The sequence below is a fragment of the Hemitrygon akajei genome, chromosome 30 (genome assembly GCF_048418815.1).
Source record: "Hemitrygon akajei chromosome 30, sHemAka1.3, whole genome shotgun sequence".
Lineage (NCBI taxonomy): Eukaryota > Metazoa > Chordata > Chondrichthyes > Myliobatiformes > Dasyatidae > Hemitrygon > Hemitrygon akajei.
Window position 1 is genome coordinate 25,489,745 of NC_133153.1, and position 18,205 is coordinate 25,507,949.

Genomic DNA, 18,205 nt, shown 5'->3' on the forward strand with positions numbered 1-18,205 from the left:
CTTGCGCAGCTTTTCCTTCCTCCTCAGGTACTCTCCAGGTAGGTCCAAGGGTCTCAGCCTACCTACAACGGCTGATCCTCTGATCTCCAGTCGTCTGTCGATCACGGGCACTCCTTACTCCCGCTCTGCTGCCCGCACCGACGCAGACAATCTCTGATCATAATCCATACTCTCTAAACCAGGCAGCATCCTGGTAAATCTCCTAAGTCTTCTAAGAGACTTTTGGATAGGTACATGGAGCGTAGAAAAATAGAGGGCAAAAGGTAAGCCTAGTAATTTCTAAGGTGGGGATATGTTCAGCACAACTTTGTGGGCCGAAGGGCCTGTATTGCACTGTAGGTTTTTTATGTTTATCCTTCAATGAACACTAGATGGTATGGTCATCATCATATTGCTGATTGTAGGAGCGAGTTGCACATAAATTAACAACTGTTTCCGATACTCAGAGTAGCAACACTTATTTATTTAGAGATACAGTGTGGAATAGGCCTTTCTAACCCTTCAAGCAATATCACCCAGCAACCCCCGACAACCACAATTTAACTGTAACCTAATAATGAAACCACTTACAATGATCAATTAACCTACCCAGTATATCTTTAGACAGTGGGAGGAAACTGGAAGACCCGGAGAAAACCCACACATTCCAGAGAGAGGACATACAGAGACTCCTTATATAGGCCACCAGGACTGAACTTGAAAATCTGATGCTCTGAGCTGTAATAGTGTCACACTAACCACTATGTTACCATGGTGCCCAATGACATTTGAAGACATTATGGTTGAATTTTAACTACACTGGGACATCTTTAACTTGTTAAAGGTGCTGTATAAATATAACACCTTTCTTTTGTTAATATCAGTCCCTTTTGGGGGGACGGAGTCCAATGAAAACGTCCTACAGATTTAATAAGCGAGTTTCATCGCTTATTCAGAAAACTGCTTTTGATCGTAGGTTGTGTAAATGATTACATATCTAGGTACTGTTTCTTTATAGTTTGTACCCGTGCTCAGTGAACTGTTACTGACAGATTTATATTTCAATGTGCAATTCCTCCTCCCTCAGGTCAGAGAGGTCCTACAGGTCCACCGGGCCCAGCCGGACCACCGGGATCTCCAGGACCACCAGGTCCCCCTGGTCCACCAGGTTCCAGAGGAAAGTCCAAGAAACAACAGAACTTGGTTAGCTATGGTAATGGGCCTTTACATTTGAACCTTCCATGGAAATGTGGCACTCCTGGTTGAGAAGGCCTTGTCTCACTATTGTGTTCAAACTTAGGTGAAGTCCATGCTGAACCTAATGACGACACTTTAATCAGAAGGATGTCCGCACAGAAAATACAGACCTCATTTTCAAAGAAAGCCGGTATTATTTCATCTCATTTTGGCCTTAATTATGGTATTGGAGTAATTGCTTTTGCATTAACTTTTAAGCAATATTTCTCAACAGGACGCATCATAAGGTCAGTGGACGACCCTTATAACGTGACAAAGATAGATAACACATTTGGAGCATGGATGGAAGATCCTGCACTGAAGCATAATGAACAGATTTGGATTGTTGAACACTTTTCAGGTTTGCTATTAATATACTTAGCTGCAAACTTATCAAATATCTAAACATAACCAAGTTTTCCTATTATCAAAACACTGAAAAGCAAATTATATATACACTACTATGGTAATGCTGGTTAGCACTCTTTATTATAATCTCTATTATCAGTGAACAACAGAGCATGGATTAATCCTTCAAGGACAAATGACAGCCACCATGTGTATTTGCATTATTCATGTGATCATTGAGCATGGTCCATTTGCAAATATACCATTAACTACTTCACTGAAAACACAGGACAAGTTTCAGTTAAGAACTTGGTCATTTCTAGTTCCAGATACTTTGAATGAAGGAATGCTTCTGCAGGCCACCATCCTCAAGTTCTAGATCCCAGAGATGTCCAAGGCACTGATTCACAAGGTTCTGTGGGCCCAAGGACTTGGTCTAATGCTCAATCCTCTTCCCTACTTCCACCTCAACTTGACCCACCTCCAGGACAGTCTGATTTGCAAAGAAAGATGCAATGGATAGCATGCCAGGCCCACTTAGGTGTGACTGATTTTTTTTCCTGTGGCAAGCTCCAACTAGAGTTTGGCCTGTTACTCTTCAACTGTTCACCATACCTCTCCATGTGTTGATGTATTTTTGTGTTACTTTTGTCTTCATTCTTTTGGAACTTGGTTGCCCTGCTTTCTTTCAGTTTGGTTGACAAGTTGTACACATCAGATACCATTAAGGCTATCACATTGAGGCAAAACATGAAGAAATTAGGGTTTGTGTGTTTAGTTTACTTTAAACGTTATCATTCAGGCAGTTTGACCATAGTATGTTTATGAAGGACTATTATTTAACTGTGCATTTTGTTAATAGGACTCACAGTTAAAGAATATGAAAATTTGGAAGCACTTAAGAATGGAACTAACTTCAAAACTATAACATTGCCATACTTTTTCCATGGCTGTGGTCATGCAATATACAATGGTTCGATTTATTACCACAAAGGAGGATCTGATAATATTATAAAGTGAGTACATTTAATTGTATTTTATAGAACAATGAGTACAAAATCAGTAAATATTTTTATTGATGTCTGGATTCCTAGAGTTCACCGCAAATTATATTATTTAAAAAGGAATACTTGCAGATTACATTTGTGGGCTCTATATTCTGATGACGTTAACAAATCCAAAGTTCTTGCATTGATTTAGCCAACATAAATTTAAATGTAATGTTTAGATACAGATGAATAAGTTCTTTAATTACTTTTAATTTTAAATACAAATTATTTCACTGATTGCTTAAAATAATTTATTTAAAATTATAGGTTCAATTAAAAGGTACTACTTTGGCAAGTATTTTTAGATATAATTTTATACATTGAACTACATCTAGGGTCTGTTTGATAATGGGCATGCAGAACAGAAGGCAGAGTGCATCTGCTAAACTTCCTTTTGATGCAATCACAGAGATAAAACAACTTCAGTTTATGATTATGTCTTATCATCTCAAATTTGAACAGTAATATTCTAAAAATACAATAGCCTTGTCTTTTATAGGAGATATTTAAACCAAATCCCCAAGTGTTGTCTTTCAATACAAGATATTTAAACCAAGGTCACAGGTGCTCCAGTGATACTATTCCTCAAATTTGAAAATAAATTTATTATCAACTTACATATGTCAACATATACTACCCCGAGATTCATTTTTTGTGGGCATTCACAGTAAGTACAAAGAACCACAATCAATGAAAAAATCCACACAAGATGGTTAACCAACCAATGTGCAAAAGACAACACAAAGTACAAAAAAACGTAATACATATAGAAAACATAAGTAGAGGCCTTGAGAGTGAGTCTATAGGTTGTGAAATCAGTTCAGTGTTGAGGTGAGTGAAGTTATCAGGGCTGGTTCAGGAGCCTGATGTTGTTTGAGGGGTGCTAACTGTTTCTGAACCTGGTCGTGTGGTAACCAAGGCTCCTGTGCCTTCTTCTTCATGACAGTAGTGAGAGCATGGCTTAAATGGTGGGGAGCCCTTGATGATGGAGCAAATGTGGGTGAATTACCCAATCTACCCTCCCCGGTTACTGCCAATGTAATTTCTCAATTCACAAACAAAATGGACATTGGCCTTAATATACAGAAGTTGGCTTTATCATCACATCAGTTTTATACAAAGTTAACCATTGACTGACTACAATATCTATATCATTAAGGATATGTAAACTGATACATTTCCTGCAATTTGATGTACATAGGAACTGCATTAATCAAGAAAATGGAATCTTGATTTTTGAGAAAACTGTTCATCAGATGACAATATGAAACTCATTAAATTTATTATTGGAATTTTCAATATCTATTTTCCCTCTTAAAATGGGCTGTTGCGCTTGGTACAGGTGACCGCAGTGTTATTTTGGTTTATATCCTGTGTGGATGTGCAAAATATTGACCCTAGCCCGCCCTTTTGTGCATGGAGCATTTCACTGACAAAACACTTCGGGACACTTAAATTTAGCCTCAGCCTTGACCACCTGTGAACTTACTAAAAAAAACTCATAAGTTTCTTGTTTGCTGCTACACATTAACTGTTGATTAATACTGTTATATTAGCATTTACAATGATTGTTTTAAAATAGATGGTTAGTTCACTAGAATTGATGGAAAATAGGACAGAAAATAATTGTAGTGAAGTACCTAAATGTATTAACTTTTCTTGGTGTTTGGTTTAGATTTCCACTTGATGGGAAACAGCTCCAACGTATGAAAATGGAAAATGCTTTGCACAACAATCGTAATTATCTTTTTCAAAATGCAAAGACATACTTTGATTTAACTGCAGACAAAAATGGACTTTGGATAATCTATGCTTCTAGTAATGATGAAAACATCATTGTTGGCCAAATTGAAATTAGTGAGAAGTCATTCGAGATTGTTCAGAATATTAACACCACTTACCCCAAATCAAAGGCTGGGAATGCATTCATTGCACGTGGGATCCTCTACCTCACTGATACCAAGGACTCCAAAATAGCTTTTGCGTATGATTTGTTGAAAGAGAAGCAAATTGATGTAAGTTTTGATTTAAGATCATCAAATGAAATGCTTACAATGATATCCTATGACCCACATGATCATCATTTACATACATGGGAAAATGGCTGTTTAAAGAAATATGGTTTACAATATTTACCAGATGAATAAACGCGAAGGACAGCAATAACTCATGAATGTGCAACTGGTGCAGCTACTAATTTGAGATGTTCACAAGACAATTTTCTCTAATGCCATGTAGATAAAACTTTAATATTAATTTTGACACTTGCACAAATTATCTAATATTTTAAATATGACAAGCAACTTCTGTGATGGATTGTTAAATGTTTTTTTTCACAAGGTGTTAGAGGTTTACGGTATCAAACTGGTTCACATGTAACGAAGTAGATAGAGGTTACATTTCTACTGTAGTTTACGTGCCACATTTGTGGAGGTAGCTGCCCCTTTGCAGTGGCACCAGCATTGCAGACCATTACTCACCATGTAATACATCCCATGGAGATTGCCACCACTTATGTCAAATCTGCTATTTTAAAACACTTTAGCGATCCTTCATTTCTAGTCTGGAGAATTTAAAAAAAAAACGTGATGTGAATACAGACATTCTTGGATTGGTAGCTACAGTACCTTAATATACATACTTACTGTAGCTCAATTTTTTCTCTATATTTATTCATCAAGTATTTCATTGCCGGTGATGTTAAGTCTGATTCTGAATATAAACAATCAAATATAATAATATAATGAATATAATAATCAAAATTTAAAAAAAACTCCGTGTACACAAGTTTGAGTAAATGGTTGCTGTGTAATTATTCTTGAACATTCTGCAAATATGTATAAGGTACACATATCTATGGCAAATATAATTAAATGTGCAGTACAACTTCAGTATTTAAATTTGAGACTTATAATAATTTAGATATTGTACAATAGCACAAATTGCCACTAGTTCTTAATATTGGCCATTCAAGCAGAGTACTGAAAATGCATTATTTTAAGAATTTCAGCAATAAGTGGACATTGTTAAATGTGCTTTTTACACCTTGTTAAAATGACTTGTAATCCAGCATTGTGGTAAATGCCGTTTATATTAGTGTCTAATAAAAAGTTAAGCAGAACAAATTTCAGTTAATATAATGTACCATGTGCATGATGCTGTTCAGCGAGTGGTAATGCTTTTTAATTCTACATTTTTTCTTAAAATGATCTTTAAAATGGTAATTATGTTAATGTACAGTACTGTAGATATATATATATATACATTCTTAATTATGATATTTACAATAAACTACAATCATTCCTTTAGGTTTTTTTGTAACAAGGGGAATGCAAGACTAGAATTTCAGTACTGTAGATGTGCAAGATTACTATTTCATACAACTGTTCCCCTGTGTGCAGAGCAGTTGGGCTATCTGGACGAAGAGCATCTCTGTCTATCACTTCTCAAATCCAAAAAAATCTTTAGACTGTTTTACTTTAAAAAAAAGAGTTGAGTTTTAATGAATTATAACAGGGTCCAACTACCAAGTGTAATTTTGAGAGATTACTCAAGAACAGAGGGCCCAGAGCAGCCATGCTGTGACTTACAGCAAGTGCTTTGGTAATTATGATGTAACAGGAGGAACATTAATGACAGATGGCTGTTGACTTCATATCTGAAAGTTATGAATAGGAAGGAGATTATCGCTGATATCCCACAGTTTGGGAGATTTTTGTTTTTCTGTGCTGTCACTATTCACAGTACTAAAAGAAAAGGTGGGACAACTGTCACACCTTCACAAGTTATAATTCTGGTGCCATTTTTCAGAGATAGTATATTTACCACAGATTCACAAATGCTGGTTACTTTCTACTAATACAACAAAGATGATATAGCAGACAGTTAGCTACACACATTAAAAATTTATTCAACTTACAAAGACTGGGACACACAACTATTTTAGGTATAGTTCAAAGCGCTAGATGTAAAGTCCATATCTTGCTCAGTCCACAAAGAAATGCAATGAATTTGTTCCAGAATACAGACAAAATATGAGAAGACAATGTGTCAAAATACTGTCTCATGGTCCTCAGGATTTACTTATCAAGTTTAGCAAGATGTACATACAAGGAAACGAACATACAATAAATTAAAAAGTATATTACAGGCAAAATAGAAGACCTTACACAGCTCTTGATTGCAAGTTATCTTAATTCACAGAATAAGTTAAATGTTCAGAATATTACATAAAGTGTTGGGCCAGTTAAGCCAGACATTCATCCAAGGAAATCCAATCTTTTACACATTATAGGATTCTTCCATTTTAAATACAAATGTTTTCATTTCATAATTTATATTATAGTGCAATGTTCAGATTTAATGTATAAACTAACAATAACGCTAATTTAAAATGAACAAAAATACCATCTGGTTTCTTTGCTTTTCAAGTATACAGTAGATATATAATGCCATTATTAGACTACACTACACAATAATATGATGAATAGTTTGTAATAAGTACAACAGTCTCAGTAGAGTTAAGTGTGCAATAAGGGCATTAAGTGAGTCATTCAATACATTTAACATGAGTGTTTAAATTAAAAAGAAATCTCTAAACTGTCAAATTAACCTGTACATCCAAATGACAGTGGGTCCCATTTTTGCATTGCATCCTATAGTTAAGACCATTAATCTGCTACTGCGTTAACATTGAAAGTTCTTTCAAAAGAGAAAATGAAGAATTTTAATTCTAGAAATCAACTCACACCATCATCACATGTGGGATTTCCCCAATTCATTATTACATAGTTTTCCTCAGTGCTGATGGATTTTAGCTATGGGCACATACTTTTAATATCCATTCACTTACAGTACACCAAAAGATTCTGCATTGTGTTCACAGTGCATTATCAACAACCTGCAACTGCATTGCTTTTAAAAGTAATAATACAGTACATGCATGTCTGTATTATGGGTTTATAATATGGATTCTTAAGCCTTTACATCACAAAGCCACACTATACTTCTTCAAATTACTTTCTTCATACATGTTTCAAGTCTTCCATGATCCAGTGCTACTAAAACTGTTCTGCAGAGAGCTGAAACTAGGATCTCTTTTCCATTCAAACAAAGCACTCTCTAACAGCTTGTGTATTCCCACATTATATGGGAGTTGCCCATGTTTTATAGTAGCCAAACAGAAGAAACCCAAGTAAACTACAAGCTGTCAAATATTCCACTTGGGATATTTAAATAATCTGGCAAAACTCGCGTCTTCAAAGTTCCATCTGCTCCACAGGAAAAGATACGATTGTCTGGCCGGATTTCCAGCTGTACAATTCCTGCACCAATATTGCGAAAGATTGACTGTTTGGCATGTTCGTTAGTAAATGAATGAATTAATCCATGACTTGTTAACCTCCATACCTGAAAACAAATATGCAAATATCAGAGCATTAATAATACTCTGAAATTTATGTCAATTATTGTTACTTCTATATCTATTGAATATGTCCATTTAGTCAGTTTCCTTGATATTTAAAATTAGGCAAAAGATTACTTAAAATACTGTTCTAATACTGTACACCAAGATTGCTGCTTAGACTTTCTTTTTTTAAAGTTTAGTAAAAGTTTTTTTAAAACTTCATTGCATTTCTACAGAAGTGCCATGCACCAATAGCAAATGAGCCTTTCTATGTTGAGGGGCATTAGATGTGCTAACAATGACATCTCAGGAGATGGACAAAGACTGAAGCAAAGTAAACAGTGAAGTGGAACAGAGTGCTAATTAAAGGGCAAGGGACATGATCAGTTATCAACCTCATTGCTCTGGATAAAAAAATAATTGGGAGCAGGCAGAATTTGAGAAAAGGAGTTGGGAAAAGCATCAGTATCAAAGAATAAGTTTCACTGCAGGGCCTCAAGGAGATTGCCATTAGCAGCCAACGTCAGGATGTCCTAATTTTGTTTTCTTTCATAATCATTTTGTCGCCACACAGGACCTTTAACCAAAACAAAACTTCATCCTGGAACAGTCTCAGATCTCTGAATCTAAACTATTAATTGTGTCTTAAAACACAAGTGGTGTACATTCCTTTGTATTGTCAATATTCTTGTAAAAAGTCCTTGGCAATAAATGAAAGCTATACAAAATTTGAGGTGCAAATCAAGAACACAAGCTTGCTAGTTTTCAAACATGATTTTTAAAAAAACATACTCCTGGACAGGTACATGGAGCTCAGAAAAATAGAGGGCTATGAGTAACCCTAGGTAATTTCTAAGGTAAGGACATGTTTGGCACTGCTTTGTGGGCTGAAGGGCCTGTATCGTGCTGTAGGTTTTCTATGTTTCTATAATTAATTGGCACCTTTAAAATAACCTGTTAGTACACTATATTTACTAAGTACAATGTATTAAAATGAAGAAGTATAGGATGCTAAATTATTAGGACACAATGTGAACAATATAGAACCTTCTATTTTTCTAATTTTGTAGCTACAACAATGAAATTACAGGCAGCTCTATAAATAAAAAGGCAGTGACAGCAGAGGAAAATCCAGAGGCTGAAATTCTAGTAGTAATGCTCAGAATACATGCTTTCCTTTGCTGACATCATCTTATACATGGGTAAATTTGAACTTTTATTAACGGAGTGTTAATTTGTTCATTATGTACCATGTCATATGATGTGGGCAAACACTATCTTTTGACAAGATTGTTCTTTGTTTGCCATTGATTTTTTCTGGGCAGTGCCTTTACAAAATGGGTGACCCCAACCATTATCAGTACTCTTCAGAGATTGTCTGCCTGGCGTCAGTGGTTGCAAAACTGGGACTTGTGATATGCACCAGCTGCTTGCATGGCTTCACGTGACCCTGACTGGGAAACCTGAGCAGATGCTATGCCTTGCCCAAGGGTGACTGAAAGTTAGCGAAGAGAAATAGTGCCTTACACCTCCTTTGGTAGATATACATCTCGACCCCGCTAACCGTGTAGTGGGCCATATTCAGTTGATTGCTTTATTATATTCAAAATCCAGATCAGAACTTTAAAAATCTCCCTGATGGTGGATTTCAGTAGGTAACACATCTAACTAGGGATTGAAGCCAAGGTCTTTGTCAAGACAGCCTTTAATGGAAGGTTCTTCAAAAAGAGCCTTACCTTCATATTCCCCTCTGCTGATCCTGTAATGAAATAATCTTCTGCGGAGTCCAAAGCAAGTGCCTTAATAGCAGAATCATGTGCCTGAAATGTGTGTAACAACTGTCTCTGCCTTATGTCAAAAATGCAGACAAAGCCCTTCCTGCCCCCAGAGATAAGAAGTTGCTGCTTTGGTGCATATTGAAGCACTGTGGCACCATTTTCATGGCAGACAAAGCCTAAGGGGAATTGAAAGAAAATATTGAAAAAAAAACTTTAATCTTCAGAATTATGGTTAACCATAATTTACTAAGTTACTCATGTATGAATATTATAGAACCTGAACAAGAACTATGGTAAGTTTTATTACGATGACATTGTGCTGACTTCCTACCCATTAATATACAGATTGTCATTCTAGTTCATCATGTAAAAATACAGGACCAAGTAAATGAACTTAGTGCAATATTTTTATACATTAACAGTGCATGCTCCTTATGCATCTGCAGAAATCTGTGTCCCTTTGATGCGCATAAAACTGGTCAACAGGAGCTGCATTATCACATTTGGGAACAAAAAAGCCAAGCGCCTTCTGAGAACCTAAAAAGGCTTTGGAACTCACCAATAATCATTACAAATACAAAAAAGACAAGAAGGGATAGGCCAAAAGTGAATGCAAGGGAAACCTATGCCTGCATGATGGTTCAGTAACGACTCCAAGGATAGAATTGCCAAAGTACTATTCCTTTCACTAAAGCAGCACATCTATGTTCAATGGTGGCTGGTGTGGCAGTCCTTTTCAATAGCTGATGTCATCATCAGGTAAAGCAGAACAGTACAGCGCAAGAACAGTCCATCATGTCTGCACTGACCACGATGCCAATCTAACTAATCCTACCTGTCTGTGCATGGTCTGTTTCCCTCAATCCTCTGTCTGCCCAAATGCCTCTCAAATGTTGCAACCGTTTCTGCTTTGCATATCTCCTTGAGACTTTCCACCTCTCACCTTAAACCCATGCTTTCTATTATTTGACATTTCCATGCTGGAAATAAAAAGATTCTGACCATCTCTCCTATTTATACTTCTAATAACTTTACAAACTTCCATCATGTCATCCCTCAGTCTCTGATGGTCCACAGAAAATAATCCAACCTCTCCTTGTAGCTAATACACTCCAATCCAGGCAACGTTTAGGTTCTCCAAAACCATTACATCACAAAGTAAATGCTAACATCACATCTGCCTTCCTCACCACAGACCCAACCTGCAGATTAACCTTTAGGGAATCCTGCACAAGGACACCCAAATCCCTTTGCACCTCAGACTTCTGAATTTTCTCTCCATTTGGTAAATAGTCTATGCTTTTATTTCTTCTACCAAATGCATGTCCATAAACTTTCCAACACCGTATTCAACCTATCACTTCTTGGCATATTTTCTTAATCTGTCCAAGTCTATAGCCTCTCTACTTCCTCAAAATTACCTGCCCCTCTACCTATCTTTGTATCATCCACGAACACGGCCACAAAGTCATCAATTCTGTTATCTAAATCATTGACATATAACATAAAAAGCAGTCCCAACACAGACCCCTGTGGAACACCACTAGTTTCTGGCAGCCAACCAGTAAAGATTCTGTTTTTTCCCCCCACTCTTTGCCTCCTGCCAATCAGCCACTGCTTCATCAATGCTAGTATATTTCCTGTAATAACCAGGGCTCTTGTTAAGCAGACTCATGCACGGTATCTTGTCAAAGGCCTCTTGAAAATCCAAGTACACAACATCCACCAATGCTCCTTTTATCTATTTTGCTTGTTATTTCTTCAAAATATTCCAACAGATCTTTTAGGCAAGATTTTCCCTTAAGCAAACCATGCTGTCTTTTATCATGTGTCTCCCAAGTACCCCAAAACCACATCCCTAACAATCAACTCCAAAATCTTCCCAACCAGCATCCAGCCTCAGTTTTCAATGCTCAGGGTATCTGAATATTATCACAGGTTTTCCTTCACTGTAACCATTGTATACTACGTGCATCAGAAGTATACATTGTGATTTCTGTGTCATCATAGTATACTAAAACAGAGTAAAGTTCAATTTCTTCTAATAAACTTACAACATAACTATAGTAGAATTCTATGAAATTATTTCTATAAAAAGTGTTCTTATAGAATCAATTTTTAAAATCACCAACAAGCATTTATAAAGGTTACTAACAATGACCGTACCATGCACAAGGCTGTTATGTGGCGAAATTAGTGTATCCCAAAGGCAAACATTTCTGTAAAGGGAAATAGAAATATCACTTAATAACGTTTCTAACATTTGTTTTATTGTGTTAATATTCAGCAGTTCTATCCTTGTGGAAAATACAGATGTTGGTGATTAATATACCCAAATAAAGGGTACACAAAGGAATCCATTTACTGTTTCCATTCTTGGTCTCTCCTACTAACTATACCAAGCTGTAAGATTTGTTTGTGAAATTTATGCCAGTATATTTGCTGAAGGTTCCTCATTCCGCGGCCCCCTTTTGTTGTGTCTTATACAGTAAGAGGGGGCAGACAATGCTTATCTTGTACACTCTGCAGATGATCCTTCTTCACAAGGCACCACAAAGGATTCAATATAGAGTAAATACATTTAGATTAGGGGTGAATTGCAGATGTGCTCTTAAAGAATAGTTTTACAATTTGCAACATTTTGTTAAGGGACAAATAAATAATATTGATTATATAAACAAAATATGCCAACACTTAAACTGAGGAGGAAAAACATTCTAGAGAAACTTTAGAAAATGACCTCTTACTACTGCTTAGCAAACTTACTCTCATTATTGTACTAGAGTTAATTGTACCTGCTGTCATTGGACTGGCCCGCAGTGGTTATGAGGCTCGAAGAAGTAACGAATGCAAAGTCACCAGCAGCTTTACTGTGGCACTGCCAGCTCTGCAATTAAACAAAAATCATTATATCACAAAATTCAAAATGTTTTTGTTCTTGATTACTCATTATTTCTTATGTACAAATTATACAAACTTAATAATAAAATTTCTTAAATATGACATTTACTGTTTGACTGAAAAAAGATAACTATAATTCCCCTGAAGGGATTAAGAAATACCAAACCCATCTTTAGCAAGTCTATAATACCCAAGAGGAAATTATTTATTCAACAAACAAAACAGGTGAACATTCTTAACAAGTCTCAAAATCACTTTTGCAACTTACAAGGTAAGGTTTGGGATTAGATCCAGTTTGGTTGACTTGCCAAAGGCTGAGAAATCCTTCACCATCTGCCACCCCCAACTACAGATATAAAAAGACACACATTTATTAAAAAAACATTTTAGTCAAAACTTTTACAAGAGCATTTTTAGAGTAAAGAATAATGGGGCAGATCTTCCACTGCCAGCTTGCCCTTAGGCCACAGTTTGCTTGGTCTTGGATGTGGTCTTCCACTGGAAGCCTGGCTTTCACCACATCAGTACAGCTACAGGTCACCTCAATGCCAGCAGTAGTCTGCAATCACACAGTAGTTGCGAGAAAAGGTGAAACTCAATTCTCAGGCTCACTAGCTGTCAACCCTGTCCTGTCTCTGAACTTCCATGTACACCTTTAAATCTACACATTCAAAACCACTCACGACCTCTTTGAAAATTAATATCATTAACTTGTTTTTGCAAGTTAATGATCAACACATAATTATAAACTCATTAGCTATTTTAATTAACCAAATTTAAAAACTACTTCTTCGCAGCCAATTCTTCCCACTCATTTTAAAGAAACTACTGCAAGCGCACTATTTAATGTGTCGGCTTTACGGACGTAGAGTATATTTCGAGTCTCAGAATTGGGCAATCTACAGAGGTCTGCGCTGCCTCACAGGATTATGAGAAAGAGGCATTTGGCTGAGTGGAAGATTCTGCTGTCCATTTAGGCACATGCCTGGGGTGGATTTTGGGACTTCTGCTGTAACATGGGCAAGTCCTGGTGTAAGCACTGGTGCGGAGATGGAAGATATGCAGCACTGAGTAGAATATTGAGCAATGAAATAAATTAAAATGCACACTATTGTTTCAACGAAAAGAAACACCTTATCTAATAGACTAGCCAAAATAACACGTTATTCAGAGTTCGTCGTGGAAGCATAGTAGTTTTATATTTCAGGCAGCCCCTTTCCAACTAACACTGGAAATTGCAACTAATGTGGTTTAATCTGTTTACAAAAAAAAAACCTGGTTACAATATTGAATTTCCTGACCTCTTTAATTTCAAGATTTATAGCTGGGATTTGCTCCCGGGACACCAAATGATTTTCTGTTCCTTAATTTAATTACATTAATAATCATCTGGTCAATCCTCCCAGCTGATTTTCCTACAATTGTTGTGTCAAGATTTGTAATTAGGAAAATCAATCTTCTAAAATTTGAAATTTTCTCAAGGGCAGTTCAGTATCACATATTGCCTCTGAACCAAAAACTTCTGTACTATTCCAGGAATGAGGACACAAATTGGCCCAAAAGGAAAAATCATCACCATTAAAATCAATAGCAGTTTATAAATGAGATGGTGAACAGAAGTGCCACTTGTATACTCTCAGGAAGGTAAAAAGTATTTTTGAGACATCTTACTTAAGGAAATTGACTGCTATTCATGTTTCCTTTTCCCAATGACTACTGAACTTTAGACATCCTAATGTTTCAAATACAATGGATTCAAGTTAATTGGGCCATTGGTTAATTGGGACAGCTACTTATTTGGGACAACTCTTAGAAAAAAACAAAACTAAAATCGAGCAGATAACCAGGATTCTCTTCATTTATTTGGGACAGTATGCTGTTTAATTGGGGTAGACAACTGTTTCTGAACATTTTCTAACTGCATGTTGTGTGGCCATTATTTACTATACTGCTTAGAGCAAAATTTTTAAATAGCGTCACTTGTTCAAATTACAGTGATTTTTGTAACTGATAATTGGCAAGTAATAAACAGGAAGAGAATTCAGAACTATTTTACTCACTGTAGTTTTAAGCATCCTAAAATGGCTAGGAGTGAAAATGAATCTATTTCACTACTTCAACAATTCGAAGGTATTGACCATCTTGAAGGTTGCAATTAAAATGAACATTTAGAGAATGCAGTTGTCCAAAGCACTATTTGAAGGCAATCCACTATCTGCACTTGCTGTATTGTAGTAGTTTTGGTAGTGTTCTGATTTATTCTGCATTTCATTTAAATGCATAATTTGTTACTCAGTTAAATGGTAGTTTGTCTTTTTTTTAAAATGCCTTTTTAAATATTTTCATGAAACTTCAGCTTAATTGGGCCAAAATGTACTGGTCCTGATGTGTCCCAATTAACCAAATCCACTATATTCAGAATTGTACAAGACGCAGACAAGCCCTTTATACCTATCATAGGGTTTTGAAATGCAAGTCAAATTCATGTCACATCATCCACTCAAATCTTTCTCCACAGTCATCAAAGCATTATATAATTGGCAGCACAGTAGCATAGCGGTTAGTGCAGTGCTTTACAGCACCAGCGACTGCATTTCAATTCACACCGCAGGCTGTAAGAAGCTTGAACTTTCTCCCCCTTAACTGTGTGGGTTTCCTCCCAGTGCTCTGATTTCCTCCTGCGTTCCAAAGATGTATAGGTTACAGTTCGTAAGTTGTGGATATGCTAAGCTCATGCCAGAAGCATGGTAACACCTGTGGGCTTGCCCCCCCCCCCCCCCCCAGCGCATCCCTGGACTGTGTTGAGCATTGAAGCAAACAAGACGTTCCACTGTGTGTTTTGATATACAAGTAACAAATAAAACCAAATGTTTGTTTGTTTCTTTCTAAACCTTTTAAAAAAAATTTAAAGTTGCTGTTTCTTTCTTTGTAAAGAAGCATACCTACAGAAACCATCTAACACTTTTGATAACATATTAGGTGAAAAACTTTGGTCACTAGCACCAAATGCATGAATATACTGGCTCTCATTGAGGCCCTCTGTTGGGTGGGGTCGACCATGGATACTGCGTCTCAGCTGTCTTTGAGATATGCAAGCCAGAGCAGTATGATAAGGAGATCAAGCTGTTGTTCATGTAGCAGGTTCCTCCTCCCCATGCAGCTGATGAATCCACAGGAACAGCAGAGACTGATACAGTTTGGCACCAGTGGCACTGCAGGAGTTAACATTCAGCAATGAACTCAATGTAGGACTGTCTTAGGGACTCCAGCTCTAGAATTCTCCCCCCTCTGGGTTTGCTCCAAAAGCCTTCCCCATGAGTGGGTATAGCCACAAGGCAGCAGAAGTTTGAGATCTGGTTTTAAGGTGCAAGTAACCCGCATTTTGCCCCTTTTCCTGTCAGTGGAAACTGTTCCGCCAGGCTTAGTAGCTAAGCCACATATGAAGGCCAGGAGCTGGACATGGTTGGCAGAGGCTATTTGAGATGCACGCCTTTAGGAGCATTTAATAGGTAGTGGGAGCTTAACCCTACTACCACACCTGGCTATAACAACCTTAAGCTGCCTCTACTGTTAGTTTATTAGCTCTTCAACCACAATAATTATGAGACATACAGTTTGAAAAGCAACTCATCACGTTTGGATAAAATGTAAAAAGTAATAAATATTCTATACTTGCATTCTAGTAACTGGGGAAACCTTCAAAATTAAATTGGGTGGAATGGCTGAGAAAATGCCATTATTTCTGGAAAGACAACTCCTTAGTGCTTTATATTATAATCCAAAATAAATTTTAGGATGGTTACATTAAATACTGACCTTATTGCCTTGGGTATTAAAATAAAGTCGGGTAACCCTGGCATTGCCAGCTTGCCGGAAACATATAACTTGCTGCGGCCGATTCCATTCAAACATTCGGACACTTCCATCTTGCGCACCTGTAAGATCTGAATGGCACAAATTGAAAGTTGTCATCAATTCAGAGTAATTAATTTAAATGCATGCGATAAAAATTCTTTCTGCTTATCATAATTTATTATTTGATAAATTGGTTTTTCATTCGTTTGTAATAAAAAAAAACACTGCATCCCCTTAAGTCCTAAAAATGTTGATTTGCTCTACATCTTGTTTCAGATTGAGTAATCATCAAAATTTAATGAGATTAGTGTTAAAAAGAACAGTACAGCGCAATACAAAATACTATAGCACAGCAGAGGTCTTTCAGCCCACAATGTTGCACCAAACCTTTAGCCTACTCCACAATCAAACTCTTCCCTCCTATACAGTTTATAAAACCCTCCATTTTTTCATCCGTGTTCCTACATAATAGTTTCTTCAATGTCTATAGTGGATCTGACTTTACCACCACCCCCGGCATTACAGTCCAGGCACTTAGTACTCCATAAACTATCACTCTGTTTCATTGCCCTAAATTTTCCTCCACTCAATTTAAAAGGATGTCCTCTGGTATTAGCTATTGCTACCCTGTGTTAAAGGTGCTGGCTGTCCATTCTAATAATGCCTCTTTTAAGCTAAAACACCTCTGTCAGATTGCCTTTCATCCTCCTTCGCTCCATAGAAAAAAAGCCCCAGCTCATTCAACATTTCCTCATAAGACATGTTCTCTAATCCAGGCAGCATCCTGGTAAATCTCATCTGCACTCTCTCCAATGCTTCCATATCTTTTCCATAAAGAAGGAACCAGAACTGAACACAATACTCTGACACACAAAATGCTGGAAGAACTCAATGGGTCAGACAGCATCTATGCATAAGTATGGTCAACATTTCAGGACTGGAAAAGATGGGGGCAAAAGCCAGAATAAGGGAGGGGGGAGTGGAAGGAGTACATGCTGGCAGGTGACGGGTGAAAGCAGGTGAGTGAGTGGAGGAGGAGGTGATAAAGTAAGAAGCTGGGAGGTCACCGTCCAAGTATGGTCTAACTAGAGCAGCAACATTACCAGGTGGCTCTTGAACTCAATCTCCCGACTAATGAAGGCCAATAACATATTTAATCACCCCAACACCTTGTGCTGCAACACTGAGGAAATCTATAGACTTGGTCCCTGGATCTGTCTATCCCTCTACACTGCTAAGAATCCTGCCATTAACCATGTACTCTACCTTCAAATTTTATCTTCCAAAGTGTATCAATTCACATTTTGCTGGAATGAACTCCATCTGTGACTTCTCAGCCCAGTTCTGTTTGTACCCCATTGTAACATACATCAACCTTCTACATTATCCACAATGTCACCAACCTTCGTGTTCCCTGCAAACTTACTAATGCATCCTTCCACTTCCTCTCAGAGTCATTTATAAAAATCTCTAAGAGCAGGGGTCCCAGAACAGATTCCTGCAGAACACCACTAGTCACCTACCTCCAAAGTTCAAAGTAAATTTATTATCGAAGTACATGTACATGACCATATACAACCTTAAGATTCATCTTCACATGAGCATTCACCATAAATGCAAAAAACACAATAGAATCAATGAAAGACCACATT

The 18,205-nt window shown here is 37.0% G+C and overlaps 2 protein-coding genes across 2 annotated transcripts in view; one reads left to right on the forward strand and one right to left on the reverse strand.

The window, feature by feature from the left end:
• The window catches only part of gldn (gliomedin), a 45,107-nt gene extending 39,187 nt beyond the window's left edge, over positions 1 to 5,920 (forward strand). The window contains exons 6-10 of the mRNA XM_073033156.1: positions 1,067 to 1,192; positions 1,280 to 1,366; positions 1,451 to 1,576; positions 2,426 to 2,579; positions 4,288 to 5,920. Coding sequence (XP_072889257.1) covers positions 1,067 to 1,192; positions 1,280 to 1,366; positions 1,451 to 1,576; positions 2,426 to 2,579; positions 4,288 to 4,759 — 965 coding nt within the window. The 3' untranslated portion in view covers positions 4,760 to 5,920. The remainder of the gene's footprint in view (positions 1 to 1,066; positions 1,193 to 1,279; positions 1,367 to 1,450; positions 1,577 to 2,425; positions 2,580 to 4,287) is intronic.
• Positions 5,921 to 6,502: 582 nt separating this feature from the next.
• Positions 6,503 to 18,205, reverse strand: part of dmxl2 (Dmx-like 2) — a 145,268-nt gene continuing 133,565 nt past the window's right edge. Inside the window, 6 exon segments of the mRNA XM_073033155.1 lie at positions 6,503 to 8,021; positions 9,756 to 9,973; positions 11,964 to 12,016; positions 12,593 to 12,684; positions 12,967 to 13,044; positions 16,515 to 16,642. Coding sequence (XP_072889256.1) covers positions 7,812 to 8,021; positions 9,756 to 9,973; positions 11,964 to 12,016; positions 12,593 to 12,684; positions 12,967 to 13,044; positions 16,515 to 16,642 — 779 coding nt within the window. The 3' untranslated portion in view covers positions 6,503 to 7,811.